At 41.2% G+C, this 19,391-nt stretch overlaps 1 protein-coding gene across 10 annotated transcripts in view; it reads left to right on the top strand.

The window, feature by feature from the left end:
* The window catches only part of LOC126997354 (protein unc-79 homolog), a 236,389-nt gene that overhangs the window by 97,768 nt on the left and 119,230 nt on the right, over positions 1-19,391 (top strand). For all 10 annotated transcript variants that reach the window (XM_050858417.1, XM_050858421.1, XM_050858414.1 and 7 more), the window contains 9 exons: positions 6,281-6,416; positions 6,930-7,075; positions 7,231-7,452; positions 7,671-7,841; positions 8,316-8,430; positions 8,660-8,841; positions 12,668-12,816; positions 13,055-13,212; positions 13,486-13,694. In XM_050858417.1, the coding sequence (XP_050714374.1) occupies positions 6,281-6,416; positions 6,930-7,075; positions 7,231-7,452; positions 7,671-7,841; positions 8,316-8,430; positions 8,660-8,841; positions 12,668-12,816; positions 13,055-13,212; positions 13,486-13,694 (1,488 nt within the window). The remainder of the gene's footprint in view (positions 1-6,280; positions 6,417-6,929; positions 7,076-7,230; positions 7,453-7,670; positions 7,842-8,315; positions 8,431-8,659; positions 8,842-12,667; positions 12,817-13,054; positions 13,213-13,485; positions 13,695-19,391) is intronic.

The following is a 19,391-nucleotide window of genomic DNA, read 5'->3' as shown; positions in this document are numbered from 1 at the left end:
TTCTCATGTTTACTGTCCAGCGATCTCTCATTCTAGCTTTATGGCTGAGTTACCTCACTGCCAGGAGAGTTTGCTCTCACCGCCTCCTGTGTTTGTCGGCGTCGGCGAGGCTTCCCACAGCCAGGTTGTCGTAGACGGGCAGGAGCAGTCTCCCCCTCATGGCCATGTTTCCAGCACAGATTCCCCACTGGCTCTTCTTAGCCTTCGTCTCTCATTCCTAATCTTCGCATTTCACAAGGAGAATGTGCTTCTTCTGGTTGCAGGAGAGTTCTTGGGAGTGCCCACAACGACCCACACACTGTAGATACGTGTCTCTCGTGATGGTTTCTGTGATGTAAACAACAGGTGTCACGAGTGTGCTGAGTGGAGTTCCAAGCTCATAAGTACAGTAGAGCCCCACTTAGCGCGAGATCAATTAGCGCGAACCGCAATTAGCGCGAGCCACCATCTACCAAGAAAAAAAATAATTAGCGCAAAAGCCCCACTTAGCGCGAGCAGCCACCACGACTGAAATTTGAAAATTGCGCCAAGCCGCCATGATGCGCGGCACAAGCCGCCATGATGCGCGGCACAAGCCGCCATGATGCGCGGCACAAGCCGCCATGATGCGCGGCACAAGCCGCCGTGATGCACGGCACAAGCCGCCATGATGCGCAGCACAAGCCACCATGATGCGCGGCACAAGTCGCCATGATGTGCGGCACAAGCCATGAGAGCCCTTACTCTACCAGACGACGCCATGTTGATACAGGGCAAGTGCTTTGTTTACGTTGTGGATGTGGATACGGGCAACTGACCTTGGCCGTGTGTGACGCACACCCGGAAAATTTGGATTTGCCGGTTGTCCAAGCGTAATACTGCCTTAAGGCAGCGAGGCCGCTGACCGGGTGAGCGCCGGCGATGACGTCATCGGAATCCCAGCGAATCACAAGCCTGTTTTTAGAGCTCAGCCAATCGTAGTTTTTTTTTTTTTTTTTTTTTTTTTTTTGTTTGTTTGTTTGTTTGTGACTGATTATTTTGAGTAATTATCAAACCCAAAAGTCAGACCCACATGTGCACCAAATATTTTTTTTCATATTGGTTACCTTATTCAATTAGCGCGAATTCAGTTAGCGCGACCGCGTTCATCCACCTAATTCTGGCACTAAATGGGGCTCTACTGTACCAGCAGATATTGCAGAAGAGGCTAGAATATAAAGCTAAGAGGAAATCTTCCCTCTCTTCAGGGAATGTAAGGGCTGGGACCAATCCCACTCCCTTCCCTGCCTCGCGTGACGATTCTCAGTCACCCACTCCCTCGGGATTAGACAGTGGTTCCGTGCATGGATCGGTGGGACCAGAGGATTCAAGAGTCCCAGATTCCCAGTTCTTTTAAGGATTCTCCCTAGGATATGTCTACCTTCTTCAAGGAGTTTGCTTCTTTCCTGGGTTTTCCTGAAGTCAGCCAACAAGATTCTCTCCCTGCCATGTTGTCTGCGATGGTGGCTAAGGAGGTAGAGAGTAGGTTAGCTACTAATACAGCCTCTCTTCCAGCTACCTCCTCACCCCAGTTCAAGGTGCGGTTCAGTCCGCTATGAACCCCCTTTCCAGCCTCGCCACAAGGCAGAGTGTGCAGTCACTCCTAACTGATGTGCCGGTAGGGGGCAACCAGGGGCAGGAGAGGTCCGGAGGTGATTTAGGTTTAGCTCAGGCACCATCCTCCCTTGCTCCTTCCATGGGTAAACATTCTAGGCCACCCAAGGATGTTCCATTGAGGATCAAGCAATCACGCCCTGGGGTCGGGGGAGACCTGGCTCCACCACGTTCAGAATCTCCTTCAGAACGTGATCAGGGCAGGGACAGGTGTGTATTTACAGATCCACACCCCTGCCCACAGGCCCTGGGTGAGGGCCAGGCTGTGAGTCACCGGGGCATTCTGACTGAGGACTCAGTTAAGCCCACACAGCCAGAGGGAGGTGCAACACATGCCAAGCATCATGCTACAGACTTTAAAGTTTTGGCCACATGGAACGAATGGAGGAGAGTAAGATGACCAGAAGGGTGTATGTGAGTGAGATAGAGGGAGGGAATGCTAGAGGACGACCTCCAGTGAAATGGAGGGATAGGGTGCAAGACTACGTTAGGGAGAGGGGGGAAAGATCTTTGAGAAACTTTGAGCAGGCAAGGAGGGAGTGTCTGGATGGAGAAAGTTGGAAGCTCTTCTGCCGTGGCCATCCCCTGGTGGGAGCTTCTAGGAGCAGGCGTCGATGAAATGATGATGATGATGACGAGTGAGCTAAAATTCTGAAAATCCCACACTTATACCCCATGAAATCATGCTCTCTGGAGTATTCTACACCTGTGTGCAATAAAAATGGGCTACCTGGCCTCTATCACTTGTCAAATCCTCCATAAACCATCAATCACGTGCAGGGGCCGTTTCCAGCCACACCGTGGTAACACTTCATGGAGTTCTCCTGCGAAAAATAGGTCTATGACATATGTTTTTTTTCTTATTTTTTCCACTTTTCCCATCACGGAACATTTTTAAGCCCCCCCCCAAAAAAATTGGCCGATACTGGGCAAGCCAAAAATATTTAAATCGGCCGGTACTGTACGGGCTAACTTTTCCCAGTTTAGTTTTTCATAATATTTCTTAAGATTTTCTATGTCCGTTTTTCTATAGGTTCTCCTTTTTCTTTTATGTGATTCATCCTCCTCAATGCCTTCCTCCTGTTTCCATCTCTATTTTCCCATGATCACTTTTTCCCATGGGACACACATATCTTAATTCATGTAACAAGTGCCCTTCCTTTCTTCACCACTAGGTCATCTCGCTGGTTTGTCATCACTCCTATATCCTGTGTTCTCAGTCACCCTCTGCATCATCAAGTTTTCCATAGTCAGTTTTATAAATCTTTCCCCCCATTCCGCCTCATTACCTACACTTTCGAATGTTTCCCAATTTACCTCCTAACAGTTGAAGTCCCCAACTAACAAGACTTTTTTGTTTGTTTTGAGTAACCTACTCAAACTCTGAATGGTATCTTCAATCATGGTCTCATATTCTTCTCTGTTCCATGAGTTTGTTCTTGGTGGTACTATCGTCATCATTTCTCTGTTCTTGTTCTCCAGGTTAGCACTCACTATTTCCGCCTTTCCTTCTCCGTATACAACTGATATCACTAGTAATTCCTTCCTCGTCATTATCATCACTTCTCCACCACCTTTACCCTTCCTCTCCTTCCTCTGTACATTATAATTATTATTAAACACTATTTGAATGACCTCTTTTAGCTTTGTTTTTGTTAAACACACAATCTTGGGCTCTTTTTCCTTTAAGTAGTCTTGTAGTTCCAGTTTTCTAGATATTATCCCATCTACATTGGTATACATCACACTTAAACCCTTAGTTGTTCCAGTCTTATCTAGTTTCTGTTCTCTTTCGGCTTTTCCCTTATATACCATTTCTTTACCCTGTCTCCCACAATTCTCCAAAAAAATTTATTTACTTCCTCTTCTGTTCTTGCACTATTCTTCTCCTTTAGCTCTGATTGCAATTCATTCCATTTCTTTCTTTCTTTTTCATTTCTATTTTTCTTTATATATATATATTACCTTGCATTCATCTATTTCCTTTAGTTTAGTTGTTCTATACAATATTTCCTCTGTTACTTGGTGTGATTTTAGTCTTAATTTAACTGGCATTTTTCAAACTCTTGGAGCTCAAGCTGTTTGTCTCGGCTTGTCCCACTTCACAGAGTACATTCGTGGAAAGACTGTTGCGGTGTTCTCCAACAATGCCACGGCCCTGTCGTACTTAGCTAGGGAAGGTGGGACTCGTTCGGGACTTCTCAATGCAGAGGCACAAGTGATTCTACAATGGGCAGAATATCATACCATCCAGATACTCACCCAGTTCGTGAAGGAGTCGTCCAATGTCCTGGCGGATTGCCTTAGCAGACAGGATCAGATCATCTCTACAGAATGGACTTTTCACCTGGACATCTGCAGTTAACTGTGGAGGCTTTGAAGTTACCCCACAGTGGGCCTGTTTGCCACGAGGCTCAGCTTCCAGCTTCCGAACTTTGTCTCACCATTTCGGGATCCAATGGCAATAGCCACGGACACTTTCCTGTACAACTGGGATCATCAAGATCTATACACTTTTCCTCCCTTCCCATTGATCAGGAAGGTTCTCAACAAGTTGAGGACAGCTCATTACACCAACCTCATCCTGACTGCACAATTTTGCCCAAAGAGAGAGTGGTTCCCAGATCTCATACAGGCTTCAGAGGACTCCCCCCGGCGCCTTCCACATCGCAGGGACCTTTTCTGCCAGCCTCATATTTGCAGGTTCCATCAGGCTCTCCCCATGTTGCAGTTAGCCATGTAGAAACTATCAAGCGTATCCTCCGTCACCGAAGCTATTCTTTCCAAGTTACAGAATTCCTGGCGAGATCTAAACGGCATTCCACTCTTATGAACTACCAATATAAGTGGAAGAGGTTCAGGGAGTGGTGCAAGAGAGAAGGTAGCACTGTCTCTAATCCATCCAGCCAAAAGTTGTGGATTTTTTTAGTTTTTCTAAAACAGGATTGCAATCTGTCCGTCTCCGCTATTAAGGGGTACAAGGCTCTGCTAAATGGCATGTTTGCCCTTAAAGTGTTTGATCTGTCTTCAGATCGAGTTGTCCGGGAAGTCATAGAGACTTGTTCAAGGCAAGTACACCATCCACCTTGCAGAGCTCCGTCATGGAACGTAGACGTGGTCCGTAAAGCCTTAACATGTCCTCCTTTCAAACCCTTAAATTGGACATCCTTACAGGATTTGACAAGGAAGCCCTTTTATCTGGTAGCCCTGGCTACAGCTAAGAGGGGGGGTGAGCTTCATGCCCTATCTAGAGTTGCAGCCACACAGGGGGAGAATCTCATTCTGTCTTACCTTCCTGAGTTTGTGGCAAAGACAGAAACAGGCCTTAACCTCATCCCTAGAGAGTTCCATCTTCGCAGTCTTTCCTCATTCGTGGGAAGAGAGGATGAGGAGCGTCTGCTTTGCCCAGTACGGGCTCTACATCAATACCTTCAAATATCATCTTCCTCCTCTAGGCCTAGGAATCTTTTCATCTCGGTGCTGGATCCCAAATGGCCAATGTCTAAAGCGGCAATGTCCTTTTTTCTTCGGGATACAATTAAGACAGCCCACAAGTCTTTTCCCGGGGATTTAGGCCTTTGTTCAAGGTCTGGGCACTTGACATCAGGGATATTGCCACATCTATGCTTCTATGGAAGAACAGTTCCATTGCCTCCATTTTAGAAGCAGACTGCCAGAAGACCCTTCAGTCTTTGCAGACTACTACCTTATGGACATTCAGAGGCAAGAGGGAGACGGCTCTGCCCTGGGTCCAGTGATCGCTGCTGGGGACCATCCCTCAAGGCAGCAGGTGCCTTATATTTTGGGATTTCATTAGTTGGTGTCATAGGGGTTTTTGTGGCTCTGCATTCCTCAACCCATGTCCCTGGACACCAGATCTTCAGTTGATAAGGAAACTCCCAGTGGAAGTTCAATAGGTACAAGTACTCAAGGTTCATCAACGACATCCCGGAGATCAGAAGTCCCTACCTGAAGCTGGGACGCAGTCTCCTTGAAACTCCCATGTCTGTGGATCCTAAATATGTAGGTGGGACTAAGCAGAGTTTATAATGTGATCCATTCACCCTTTGTTGTATTCCACACCTATGGCATGACCCACCTCCTATAATGTGGGAATCTACTAATATGAGAAGCAGGTTTTATGTAACAAATTACATTTTCAGAAATTAAATGTATTTTTTCGCTTACCTGCTGCTTATATACATAACTCACCCATCCTCCCTGCTACTTACCATTGTTTCAAGAAAGAATGCCAATCACAGCAGAGCAAGGCAGGGTTGCCATGAGCTGCCAGAGGTTGCCAAGGGTGGAATACGACAGAAATTCTTTTGAATGTGGGATTAGACGGCTGGGTAATAGGGGAACACTGTAAATGCTAATATAAGAAGCAGGTAAGCGAAAAAATACATTTTATGTCTGAAGATGTCATATTGCAATGAATTATAGCAAATTATGAAGATCTTCAATATTAATTTATTCATGAATGAGATCATAGATTTGTTTTACTTACTAGTCTAAATATACCCAGTGTACTCTATTGTGGCATAAAGTCATAAAACTAACTTGGTATGTCATATAGGCTGGTCAGCCTCAGTCCCAATAACTTCCTCCTCTTTTAATTCATTCATATCTCACTACTTCCGCTCAGATTCTGTCATCCTTGAACATTGTGGTTGTAATGGACCTCCTACTGGGGATGTTCAGTGAAGGGGTGTCATCTCTGTGCAACCCAGCCCCACACAGGAAGACCAGCACCTCCACCCGGCCAGACTCAACTGTTTTGGGTGTGCACCACATTCTCTTGTCAGCACATTTAATCTGATCAGTTCAAGAGCATCCCCTATTGGTTGTACAACATGAACTCATCTTTATTTTGTGATTTTGCATTTAGTGTGTAGTATAAATCTTTTGCACAATCTTGTACTACTTTATTTTGTCAGAAAGTTTCATCTCATCACTGGAGCAGCATCCCCACTCAGTTGTACAACATGAAATCCTCTTGATTTTATGTGATTTTTCACTGAGTGGAGAGAAACAATCCCAAGCATAGCCATGTGAAACTCAAAGGGATGCACTTAATTAAAAACCCTGATGTGCACATGCATTTGGCAAATTGTTCTTTGGGGAAAACAATTATTAAAAAATTATTGTATTATTATGAAGATTTATTTTCTAGGCAACTCATGTAGATTGAATAAGTACATTACTATTTTCAGGTATTTTTCTCACCAGTGCTTTTTTTTCCAGCTTCCCCTTCATTACCTTACAGTCCTAACAACACTCTCAACCCTGAACAGAACCAGTGGTGGAGGATGACCTTAACACGAGCTCTGGTCTTTCTGAGGAAGAGAAGCCTCCTTCAGATCACCCTGAGGACAGCTATTCCAACCCTCAGCTGATCCTCACCTGCTTTGTTCTCATGCTGGACGTCCTTTATAAGCAGGTAGTTTTTAGAAGGAAATCCTTGGGGAGAAATGGGAGTCAAAGATTTTTTTTATCCTGATTCTTCTTTTACCCATTGCTGTATTCATTTCTGTATCTCTTAGTCCCTTTTCCTATTATTTCCCACAAAATCTTTAATCTTTTTTATGTGGACAGATGGAGGTGCAGGAGCTGGAGCGCCACCAAGGTACAGAGGCAGAGCAAAGCCAGTCCATCATGATCCTTATTCGAGACATGTTGGCTGCCCCCTGCTTGGCCCCACACGCCTGTGATGGACACCTGGATTGCACCACCTGTGAACTCACCACCACCTTTTTCCAGTTGGCCATGGATGTAGTGGCCTTTTTGTGCCCTCGTATGGCCATTCAGAACAATAGGGTATGTCTCACCTTGGTTCTGAGGTGATTGTATGATTGAACCTCTGAGTAATTCACTTCATTGATGTAGAAACAAAATGGTAAACATGGTGAAAGTCTTCATTTGGTATAATGATGATGTTGCTCAAGAAACAATGAAGGTTTCATAAATATCATATCCAATGTGTAGATTATTTGTAAAGTTAACCATTAATTAATAATATTTACTCCATCCTCCAGGTTGCAGACATTATTCCTCAAGATGTGGAGTCATCCCAGACTACCAAGAGCCCAGAACTCTCCACCACACAGGATCCCCAGAGTGGCAGCTGCACCCAGTCCCCACGGCCCAGTCACCTCCCGACACCCAGGGAGGGAGGCCTCATCTCTGTCATGGCCAACATGCCCCAGGTAAGACCAGTTGTACAAAGTCGAGTCACAAGGATTTGAAGTAATATCAAGTTGATTTTGATAGAGGTTAGTTTTTATTGATACAATGTAAGACTACTGATTATTGATAAGGTAACCAAAGCAGTACTATATAATTATACTCTAAGGGTTGAGTAGGTTTTAATGTTAAATAGAAGTAAAATAGCATACTGTTAAAAAAAAAATCACTATTGTGTTCACTGAATTTCTGTGGACTTAAGATTTGAGGTAATTGTAATGTCCAAATCCTTGATGTAGTGGATGCTTGTAAGTCTTGATCATTCATTTCTTATGAGTCAGTTGTTTGTACTCCATACTTAGAAAATCAGAGACTTGGTGATTTCTATTTGACTTCATTTTGAATACATTTATGGTCACCAATTACAATTTTTATCTTGAGTGTTCAGTGTTTATTAAACACACCTCAGTGTTATTATGCTGCGTGTGGCATTGCAGATTGTGACAGCCACTGTGGAGACAGTGGGTGAGCTGGACTTGGCTCCCAACATTCCTCAGGAACATGTAGTGAAAGCTGTGGCCCGAGCAGTTACTCTCACTGAGGAGGATGTAGGTAGGTGGTTTACCTGTGTGGGTGCCTTCCTTCATCTGTACTGGCAAGTGTCCCCATGTATGTTTTTGCTCTTTTTCACTTTTCTTATTGCTACATCTATCCATTTATTCTTCTATCTTTTCTTATTCCAGTTAATATCACCACCAAGCAGATAAAGTTTTTTGTCACATTATTTTTTTAATGATGACATTTGTTTTTCCTCTTCATCTTTCTTCTCCTCCTCCTTTAGCTCATGCCACAGCTAATGTAGCACGGCCTAGTGTGGTGGGTGAGGATGATCAACCCATTGACCCAACAGCCCAGTCTAACCAGGATGAAGAGTCAGATTTCTGGGAGACATCTCAGGGCCGCTTCAAGTTCAAGCTGCAGGATCTCCCACCACACCTCCAAGTGATTCACACACTTCTGAATGTAAGTACCATGAAGGAGAAGTAAAGGAACAGAGAGAACAATGAGGAAGGAGTAAATTCAAGATATGGAGAAGTGAAATCAGGAATAAATTAGAGTTAAGGTAAAGGGTGGGTGGGAGGTGGGGGGGGCATATGTTACAGCTTTACGCTGCATCAGCATTCATCTGTATTACTTCTACCCTTGAGCTTGTGTTGGGTAAGAACCCATTACATACCTCATGACAGGGAAAATGACATCCGGGTTACAGCAGCTTAATATCACCAGGTTTCCTTAAGTACCCATTTTTTGACCAGTTTGAACTGGAGGGTGATAGCTGAGTGGGATGCATCCCAATTGCTCAGACCGGGATCAATCCTGACCCCATGTAGTCACATCTGCTTCATAGGGTTGATAAAGAGTAGAACTAAAATATGTTGGTATATTTTGAAGTGAGCAGTAAAATCATATTACTGGTACTTAGCATGATAATTTAGTTACATAATGAAAACATTTATAATATCTTTTTTTGTGAAATACTGTATTTGACGGCTTATAAGACGCATGGGCTTATAAGACGCACCCCCAATTTTAGCAGGCATTTGAAAAAAATATAATAAATGGGTTTGAAACACGAGTGTCAGGTGAAGAATTTACACCCAACTTTCGTAGCCCTCCCCACTATGAGGTTGTTATTAAAGTTTCACATGTCTTCAGATCCTTATGAAATCCCAATACTTTACATTTAAAACCCTTAATATTTGCTGGGGCCTACCAGAATTGGTCCTTCTTAGAGACTCGAGGGTATTGCTTTGAGATGTAAACAAACATGGTGGAGACAGTGACATTCAGAGGGGTAACGGGTATAAAGTTTGTGCATCATATTTGATTATTATTCTACGTCATAAGTCTAGTTGTTGTAATCAGGTCAGGTCAGGTGTCGTTCGGGAAGCTTGGCCTTCGTATCGGCGCTTCCCTGATGATCTTCACTGGTCAGTTTTCAGCTCCTCAGTTGGTCGCGTCTAAGAATTTATCTTTGTGGTTCTCTCTTTCTCCACATTTCATAATCACTGGCTTGGTTTCTTCGATCAGCTCTTCTTTAAATAACAGTTCTCCAATTATGTCCTCTTCTTCCTCTGTATTGAGTCTTTCTGTTTGCAATATCTTCTTTCTTTCATTTGCATAAGCTGGGCACTGGATCAAGAAGTGGGTTAAATTTTCTAGTTCGCTATTGCACATGATGCATTTTGTGTCACCATTCGTGTGCCTATTCCTGTCACTTAACTTTAGGTTGTTAGTCCTTGCCTTATATAATATTTCTGATGATGGCTTGTTGTCATAAAACTTTTCTTCCTTTATCAATTTCTTAAATTTATTATATAATTTTAAACTAGACCTTTCTGCCACTTTCTTCCAATTTTCTGTATCCCATTCCTTAATTTTTCCTTGTAAATTTTGTGTCTTCATTCCCTTCAGATCTGAATGTTTTAATTTTAAGTTTTTCAAAAATTCTCTAGTTGTCTGGATCCAGTAATCCTTGGGTATATTTATTTTTTCTTCTGCTATTCTTCTAAGCAGATCATTACTTTCATTTTCTTCTATGTACTTAAGGTTTCCCCTGATTCTGCTCTCCATGGTGCTAGAGCCAATTTCTCCCCTCAAAGTTGGTATCTGTGCATAGCTAGGTGCTCCTAATATTGCTCTATATACTGAGTTTTCTATCCTTTGTAATTTGTTTATTTCTTGTTTAGTGTACCCAAGTATACTAGACCCGTACAAAACTGATGGTAATACTACACTTTTCCAATACGTTTTGCCAATTAAAATTTTGTTGCAGCTCTGGGATATTATTGGGTAAGTTAGGTTTGCCAATTTCTTTGCTTTTTGTAGAGATTTTTCTTTTTGAGTTTTAAAACAATTCCTCTTATTTGTTACTGTATGCCCAGATATTTCATGTCACTGGCTACTTTAATACCATACATCTCTTCAATTTGCATTTTTCTGTTGAAAATTAAAACATTATTTTTTTCTTTATTAATCTTTAGTCCTGTTGTGTGGCTGAGGTCTGTTAAAACATCGATCATCTTTCCCATTTCCTCCTGTGTTCTTGATATCAACAATCCATCATCAGCAAAGAACAGTGCACTTAATTTAAAGAATTCATCTGTAAACCCTCTCTCCTTTTCTAATTTGTCTATTATAGTGTATGTTATTATCTTAAACAGGGTAGTGGAGGCTGTACACCCTTGCTTAATGCCACTGCTTACACACATTTTTATGTCCTTCTTTTCCTATTCTTATTGATGTTACATCATTTGTGTATATATCTGCTATTATCTCTATCAGGTTTGGGTGCACTCTGTACTCTTTTAAAGTTCTTATTAAAGTGTCTCTTTTAACTGAATCATATGCTTTTGCAAAATCCACAGCTGTTACATACAAAGGTTTCCTCTCTTTAAAGTATTTATCAATACAGTATTTTAAAACCATCAAGTTATTTTCTACTCTTCCTTTTTTTGTAAAACCACTTTGATTTTCCTTTACTAGGTTGTTGCTTACTAAATGTTCTTCAATAATGTCTTTTACTGTTATGGACATAAACAATTTATAGGATACATTGGTTATGGCAATAGGTCTTAATTCTGACACTTTAGGCTTGCTTTTCTTAGGTATCATCGTTGTTCTTGATTCTTTCCATGAAGCTGGAACTTTTCCCTCCCTTAATGTTCTAGTACATATTTAAAACATAAGGAAATATGAAATTTCAAACTTGAATGTGCTTCAATGTTTGTTGAACACGTATATAAAGTAAGAATGTTAAAAGATAATCGTCAATATTATCCATATATTGTTTGTGTTTACCAATCAAACAAAGTTAAACAGATTTATGAAGAAAGTCTGTCTTACCTCAGTGATCTCTGTCTACTAAGGAAACGTAGCGTGTCTTGCGCGTGTTGTCAGGTCTGAGGTACAACCGTCCACTAGTTTGTTTAGGTACAAGCATTAAGTCACTTAATTTTCTTCCTGACTGGTGTCATTTTAAGTGAAGTAGTGGTAAGTACTACTGTAATACACATTGTTACTTCAGAAAAGAGTTGCTGTAAAAGCGATCACCACCTTGTTTACATTTGTGGAGAGGTTTGCAGTTTAAGTGACATTGCTGCACTAAAACTTCACTAGCCAGTGACCCAAAGCTGAACCTTGACCTTAGAAGATGCAGGGTGATTTTCAGGGGCATATTTTTGGAAAAAAGTGCGTCTTATAAGCTGTCAAATATGGTAAGTTTTGCGTATTAGTGATATGTTCATAAATGTTATTAAATAAAGTCTTGACTTGTAAGAATCAAATTACTGTATAATGATTCATGTGTTCTTTAATAAGTTAGGAAATAATATCAGTGATATGCATCAGGCCAATCCCTTTGATAAGAACATAAGAATGTAGGAGTCTGCAAGACACCGGTAGGCCTGTACCAGGCAGCTCCTTTGAACCTAAGCTCCCGTGTATCTAACCCCACCTGATATCGCTGTCCATGAATTTATCTAATCTATTTTTGAATGTGACAATTGTATTGGCACTCACCACATGACTGCTAAGCCTATTCCACTCATCCACCACTCTGTTAGTAAACCAATTTTTGCCTATGTCCCTGTTGAATCTGAATTTATCCAGTTTAAACCCATTACTTCGTGTCCTACCTGGTTCTCTTACCAACCAAACCTTATGAATATCCCCCTTATTAAAGCCCTTCATCCATTTATAAACCTCGATCATGTCTCCACGCACCCTTCGCCTTTTTAGAGAATGCAAGTTTAACTGTTTGATCCATGTACATCTACCATTGCAACAGAGGTTAGAGGAATATGAAGACGGGGATGTGCTGTACCACATCTGTGAGTGCCTCAAATACCTGGTGCTGCATGGGGAGGCACTGGCTCATGCTGCAAATGATCATCGGGGCTTTTTAATATGGTGTCAGGAGAACAAGTCCATCAGGATGTGAGTTACCTGTCCATGACCACTTGGTGTGCCTTAGTCATGAGAATAATTTTGTTCTGTTGTGTCTTCTGATTCTTTATTTCATTTTACAGTACAGATATTTTTGTCTAGTAGTGTAGTAATTTTTATCAGTTTTCAGTGCCAAGTTTAGGGGATCAATTTTTATCTGGCACTATTCTTGTAGGGACTTCATGGTCACTTAGTTGCACTGAGTTACCCCCCATTTTCTGCCCCTCAGTATGTGGTCATTGCTTGAGGCGGAGTGGTCACAGGTGGCTGAGGTTTGTGTGGCACTGTTGCTGCACTTCATTACTCTGCCGTGTGGTGCTGACATATTCTGGAAGCTGTGTGAGAACCACTTCAGCCACCAGGACTGGAAAATACGCTTCCAGGCTGGTGAGTTAGGTTGGGTGGCAATGCTTTCAAGGATTGTAAAGTTATTGGTATATGTAAATACAACCTTTTTCATGTCAATACTGTTGTGTTAATAGAAGACTGACTTTGAGTCCCTGAAAGCCACTCTATGGATTAACTTATTTTGATATTGTACATGCTTTTATCCTCAATATATCACAGTTTCATATGAACTAATTTTAATGTTTTATTTTATCATTCAATGTCTGTGGCAAACAAATAATTTACAGTAACTATGTCCACTTCTATACCCAGTGGAAAAGGTAGTGGTGATGGGACGGTTCCTGGGGGTGTCATCAGTGCACCAGTGTCCAGGATTACAGGCAGCCATTGCACATGCCTTTTGTTTCCTCATCTCCTCCCTGGATGATATTAATGTGGCTGTGGCTCAGCGTGCCTACCTCTACCTCACCACGCTACCAGATAGTGGCCTGCGGGCCCTCTGCTGGTGTCTAGAGCAGCAGGTAGGTCTGTATATTATACTAGTGTAAATGTGGAAATAATAATGTCAAAGGAGTTATGATATGAAGATGGTAGCTACAGGCAGTGGTGGGTATGGTTCCGCTAATCCACTAACCGCTAATTAACCCGTACAGTGTTTTGGTATTTTGTAATTTCCTCCCCACCCCAGCGTCGGAGGAAAAATCGATTTTATTTATTTATTTATTTCTATTTATTTCTATTTTATTTATTTATTATTATTTATTTTTTTATAAAACAGCTTAAAACCATGAAAATGAAGAAATGTAACATTTTTTAGCTTACCGTCGCCTAGAAGTCGGTGTTTTGGGCCATTTTTTGTCGATTTGGGAAGCAAAATGGTCGTGTTGATTGCCGTAGACTTTCTTGGATTGTACGTGCGTATCAGAGTAAATCGTTTTCTCTCGACATATTTAGCACAGACTTATATATATTGTTAGACAGTAACTCATTTTGAGCTTTTTGATAGTTCAACTCAATGTACAGTCGCCCACAAGAGTGTTTGCTCACGCAATTATAGTTTATACGTGGCCCCCTCCTTACCAAAATTGCTGGTTCTGGACGTTGGTATACCCACTATAACTCACCCACAACACTGTCAACCCACTTTCCAATCACCAACCACCTAAATTTCCACATCATGATCTCAAAAAAACACCTACAACATCCACACAAATAAAATAAAAAACTGTACCCAGAGTAATGGCTGCCAGGCTTGCCAGTTATGGCAATAAATAAAATATATTGGGTGGTCAGTATTCCCAAAGGATCAGTCTGCTAGGGCACCACCACAAAAATCACCCTCAACACACTTTAGTGACGGGAAAAAATAATACATTAAATATGTACGACGTACGTATCTGACGCTCAGTGGTATTAAAAAATAGTACAGGTAACTCGATTTACGCGAGTTTGGTTTACGCGTTCTTTAAATAACGCGGGGTCCAAAATCCAAATGAATGTTTAATATACACGTTTTTTCACTTATATGCGATATTTTATGGAGTGGCCACCAGATGCCTCACGCAACTGGACTCACACGGCGCCGCGCCACACAGCTGAGCTCAGTTCTTCCCGTGCACCACTTAACAACGATACAGTACCCACGCTGCCACGCTACTCAACAATAGGGGTGGGCAGGTACCGGTACCAGTACTGGTACTAACGGTACCAGCTATACGGTACGGTACCGGTACCAGACTGCTCGGTACCGGTACCAATACTAGCCAGTCGCTCATGGTCACCCCTCATTTCGTCCTCACACGAGTGAGGCTGAGGCTGAGTGCCTAAGTGGATATCTCGGTGATATGTATATATCTCTCTCTCTCTCTCTCTCTCTCTCTCTCTCTCTCTCTCTCTCTCTCTCTCTCTCTCTCTCTCTCTCTCTCTCTCTCTCTCTCTCTCTCTCTCTCTCTCTCTCTCTCTCTCTCTCTCTCTCTCTCTCTCTCTCTCTCTCTCTCTCTCTCTCTCTCTCTCTCTCTCTCTCTCTCTCTCTCTCTCTCTCTCTCTCTCTCTCTCTCTCTCTCTCTCTCTCCACTGAATGAAGTGAATATTTATTTTTCTAAAGAAACCTACCTCTTGTTTGATTTACATTGTTTTTGATTTACATGACCTCTTCAAGGACACAATATTCGTGTAAATTGAGAGTTACCTGTACGTACGTCATACGTATCTGACGCTGTATGGGCTAACAAAGCTAACTTTTTCGTTAGCTGATTAGTGTTTTCGCTAATTTTGGAAACAGTTAGCGGATCAATTAGCTTCCACTAAGTGTAGTTCCTCCTCCGCTAACTGAAGTCCACTTAAAAATTCATACAGGTTTGTTCTTGTCCATTGTGGGCAAGACACAGCACCAGTTGAACCATATGGCGCAATAATTCCAGGGCTTCCACTTTGGGGTAAATTACGCCTTAAAGTAGGGTAATTTAAAGGGTAATGTAAAGTAATTGTACAATTATTAAGGAAACTTTTGGGTATTTTAGGGTAATGCATCTTCCATTTCCAACGTTTTGAACTTGGTATTTAATAACAAGAATTCAATATTATCCACCTGACAAGAAATAAACTTCAAATAATAAAAAATAAAAGTGTCAGTTGGAAAAAAGGAAATAATGTGTACTTTTGCGGGAAATCTTGGGTAAAATATACAGATTTAGGATAAACTGGAGGCTTCTATCTCTTCTCTTCTTGTTGCTGTTGCTTATCGGGCTCTTTGTTCAGTTCAGCCACAACAGTGTCATCGTGTAGTCGCGTTCATTATTGTCACCTTGTTTATCATTTTTGACGTCATGGAAGGTGACCGAGTGAGGACGTTTTTGTTATGCCTAAGGATGCTGACCCCGTTAGGGAGCCGGCAGCAGCTGTGGGTGAGGCAGAGGACACTCAAGCTGATGGCCAGGAGTCCCAGAAGTTCCAGAACCCGTGGCCCCACCTGGGGAAGTACTTTGTCCTTAAATCAAGAGATATAACGAATGCCAATGTCTTGCACTTCTGGTGCGTCATGTGCCAACCCAAAGAGATCATCATTAACTGACAGACGGGGTTTTAGAGCCAAAATACTAAACGGAAGCTAAATCCATATATAAAAAGTTAGCGGTTAGCAATTAGCGTTAGCTTCCACTAATTTTTTTATCAGTTAAGCAGTTTAGCGTAAGCGAAGCTAACTTTCTAGTTAGTGGATTACCAGTTAGCGAAGCTAACTTTTTGGTTAGCGGTGCCCTCCACTGGCTATAAGACAGGGTTCTTCAAAGTTTGAGTCATCTTAGTACTTTGTCACAGTAGGCTAACTTAAGGGTTGCCATTTCACAAACAGATAACTTAGTACCAGAAGGTAGGAGAAACATATCTCTTTGACTTGTCAAGAGGTTCACAATTCGGTCATGACTCGCCTGCTTCAGCTAACTTGAAGCTGTGAGTGGCTGAGAAATGGCTAAATGTGGGGCAAATATGAGACTAATAAAACAGCGTGGAATGTACATTAGCATTCTCCTTTCATAATCATCCAGTCACTATAGTCGAAGTCATGAGAGCTGCTGGGGATAATCCTTCAGGGAGGGACTCACGGACTTGTTATCATTGCTTGGGTGATGGTACTGCATGCTCATTGGCCAATTCTTAACTTGTTCTAACATGCATGAGATTGACTTTGTATTCCTATTTCCTACCAAAACCCTTTTTGAGTAGTAAGGTAACATTGCACCGATAGAAACGAATGCAATATCTTTATTGATAAATATGTGCCTTTTGAACTATTAGAGATAAATCTGAAATGACATTCATAACAACTAAGTCAAAACTGCATGTAAACAGACAATATCCAGTGACTTAAGAGCATGATATTTTTTAAGGCCTGTTAAGGCTAGACTGTTTTTCCCTACTTTTCCTATTACTACAAAACACTAGGCCACAGTCTACACAATGTCATTCATGAACTCATATATTGTAACATTTCTTAGTATATTTTTAGTCCTGACTTAGTCATAATGTGTAGTGATGCTGCTTAGTCATAATGTAAACATTGGCCAAAAGTAAAAACCCTCTCTTTCATCATGCTATCATTAATTCTTAGATGTATTTCCATTATTTGTGGATGATAAATAGACATAAGGAAGAGCAATTATAAGAATAACTACATTTAGATACAAACAGTTCTGATTTAGGTAGGTAGCAGAGAGCAAGAAATAGTACACCATGTCATGGCAAATGGAATTTGCCATCAGTTAGATTTAGTAAACAACAGGCCATTGAACGGCACCAAGGCCGTAACCCAAGCTGTGATGTCAAGTCCAAAAGTCCATCCCTGAAGAATTATCCTTGCCAGCTCGCTTGGCACTGTCTATGGTATTTTTGTTTTTCACTCAAATATCATTGTTACTGGTTGGTTTTGGTAAACCTACTTGCAAAGGCTGTCATCCAGCCCTGATGTGACCCAAAAATCAGGACGAATCAAACGGCCAAATCCATCGTACATTGCATTATTAGCCATCTTTACCATCACACACACTGGAGGAGAGACAGGGAGGATAAACTAAACTGACTATTTTTTAAACATGGGTCATGTATGGTGCATTGCCACATATCACCTTGGCCTACAAATTATTTCAAGTTGGGGTTTTGGGTCACAGACTTTAATATCTGTACCAAACCAGTGACACTACAGTGGTCACTACCCATCTTTGGATGCTGGTGGCTATACCACAGCGGACAAGTTAAAAAAATGCATCACAGGAAGAAAAATTTTAAGAACACTGCTTCAGAGTATTGACACAATTTAGAAAAGTTACAGGCAATACCATAACACTGATTAAAATATTCATAACATATAGTAGATAGTTTGCTGGTGGTAATACTCATCTTAACCCGTACAGTGTTTAGTACGTACATATACGTACCTCTTAGGGAAGTGTTTAGTACATATATATACGCAAGCTCTTTTGAGGGCTTATACGCCCTTTATTTTTGTTTGTGTATGTAACATTGTTCATTGACAGTAAAGAGGAATAATTTGACAAGTCTTCGTATTTTTAAATGGATGTTAAAGGGTCTTTCTGTACATTTGTCTGCATTCCAACAAAAATCATTATACAAGAAGGTAAGTTACTTTCTCATAGGTAATTACTCCTTGATTATATAATCAGCAAGGCATGTGGAATTTTAAATTATGGCTCAGAGTAATCAGAATTGAAAACTTATCGTCAGAAGCTTCATAGTGTTTTGTTGAACTTTGTGAACTACAGTTGTAGTACAGACAGCCTTGAAGTGAGCGGTGTTGTCTGATGCGCATCCAATCATTTTCTTGTACATACAATTCCTGTTTATTTTTTTAGGTTTTTGTGATGCAAAGAAGTACTAATACATTACTCACGCTTTAGAGTAGTGAGAAGTGTTTATAATGGAAAGAATATAGGCTCTAAAAAAATTTAAAGATAAATTTCCCTTTCCTGGTATGACATCACTAGCTCTGAGACGGAGAAAAATAAGACAATGAACAATCTAGGGTTCCATTCCTCACATATAATATATATATCAAATAATTTGTAATTTTTTTTAACATTTTTAAGGGCAAATAAAAAAACTACGAAAAAAGTGCAACCTGGCATGACCCCTATCAATGACAAAAGACGACACTGTACGGGTTAACCCTAGAGTACTATCACTGCTGGAATAACGTGGTTACTATTGTTGTCTGAAATTCCGGACAATTTTTGCGGTCATAAAAACACATATAGGGATGGTACAAAGTTCAGTTACAAAATTTTTACTTAAACTAGAAGACATTCCTAATTCTAGGACCTATAAACTTAACATATTACACTAAAACAACATAATGATAAAAAAGAAATCAGAAAATGTGTGAAAATTATTTAAAAAAATGCCTGCCTCTCTAACCAAGGCTTCACTGCCATCACTGTGTTGCTTGATAGTGATGAGTTGTGCCACACGTGGAGTTTACACATTCCCCGAAATGCTCCAGCCTCGGTAGCCCTTAGCCGCACAGATATATCATATTTTCTTGGTATGTCATATTTTCCATCCTTGTCCAAAATTTCAGACAATTGGGAACAGTTCAGGAAGAAAGCACAGGAAAAACACAAATGTACCTCACGCACCAAAGGCAGAATACCAACTGAGATATCATGGCCGTAGAGCACCGTAGGTCTAACAGATTTCCTTCCACAACA

Source organism: Eriocheir sinensis, chromosome 12 (assembly GCF_024679095.1).
Source record: "Eriocheir sinensis breed Jianghai 21 chromosome 12, ASM2467909v1, whole genome shotgun sequence".
Lineage (NCBI taxonomy): Eukaryota > Metazoa > Arthropoda > Malacostraca > Decapoda > Varunidae > Eriocheir > Eriocheir sinensis.
The sequence above is the reverse complement of the archived record's forward strand: the minus strand, read 5'-3'. Positions and strand labels throughout refer to the sequence as shown.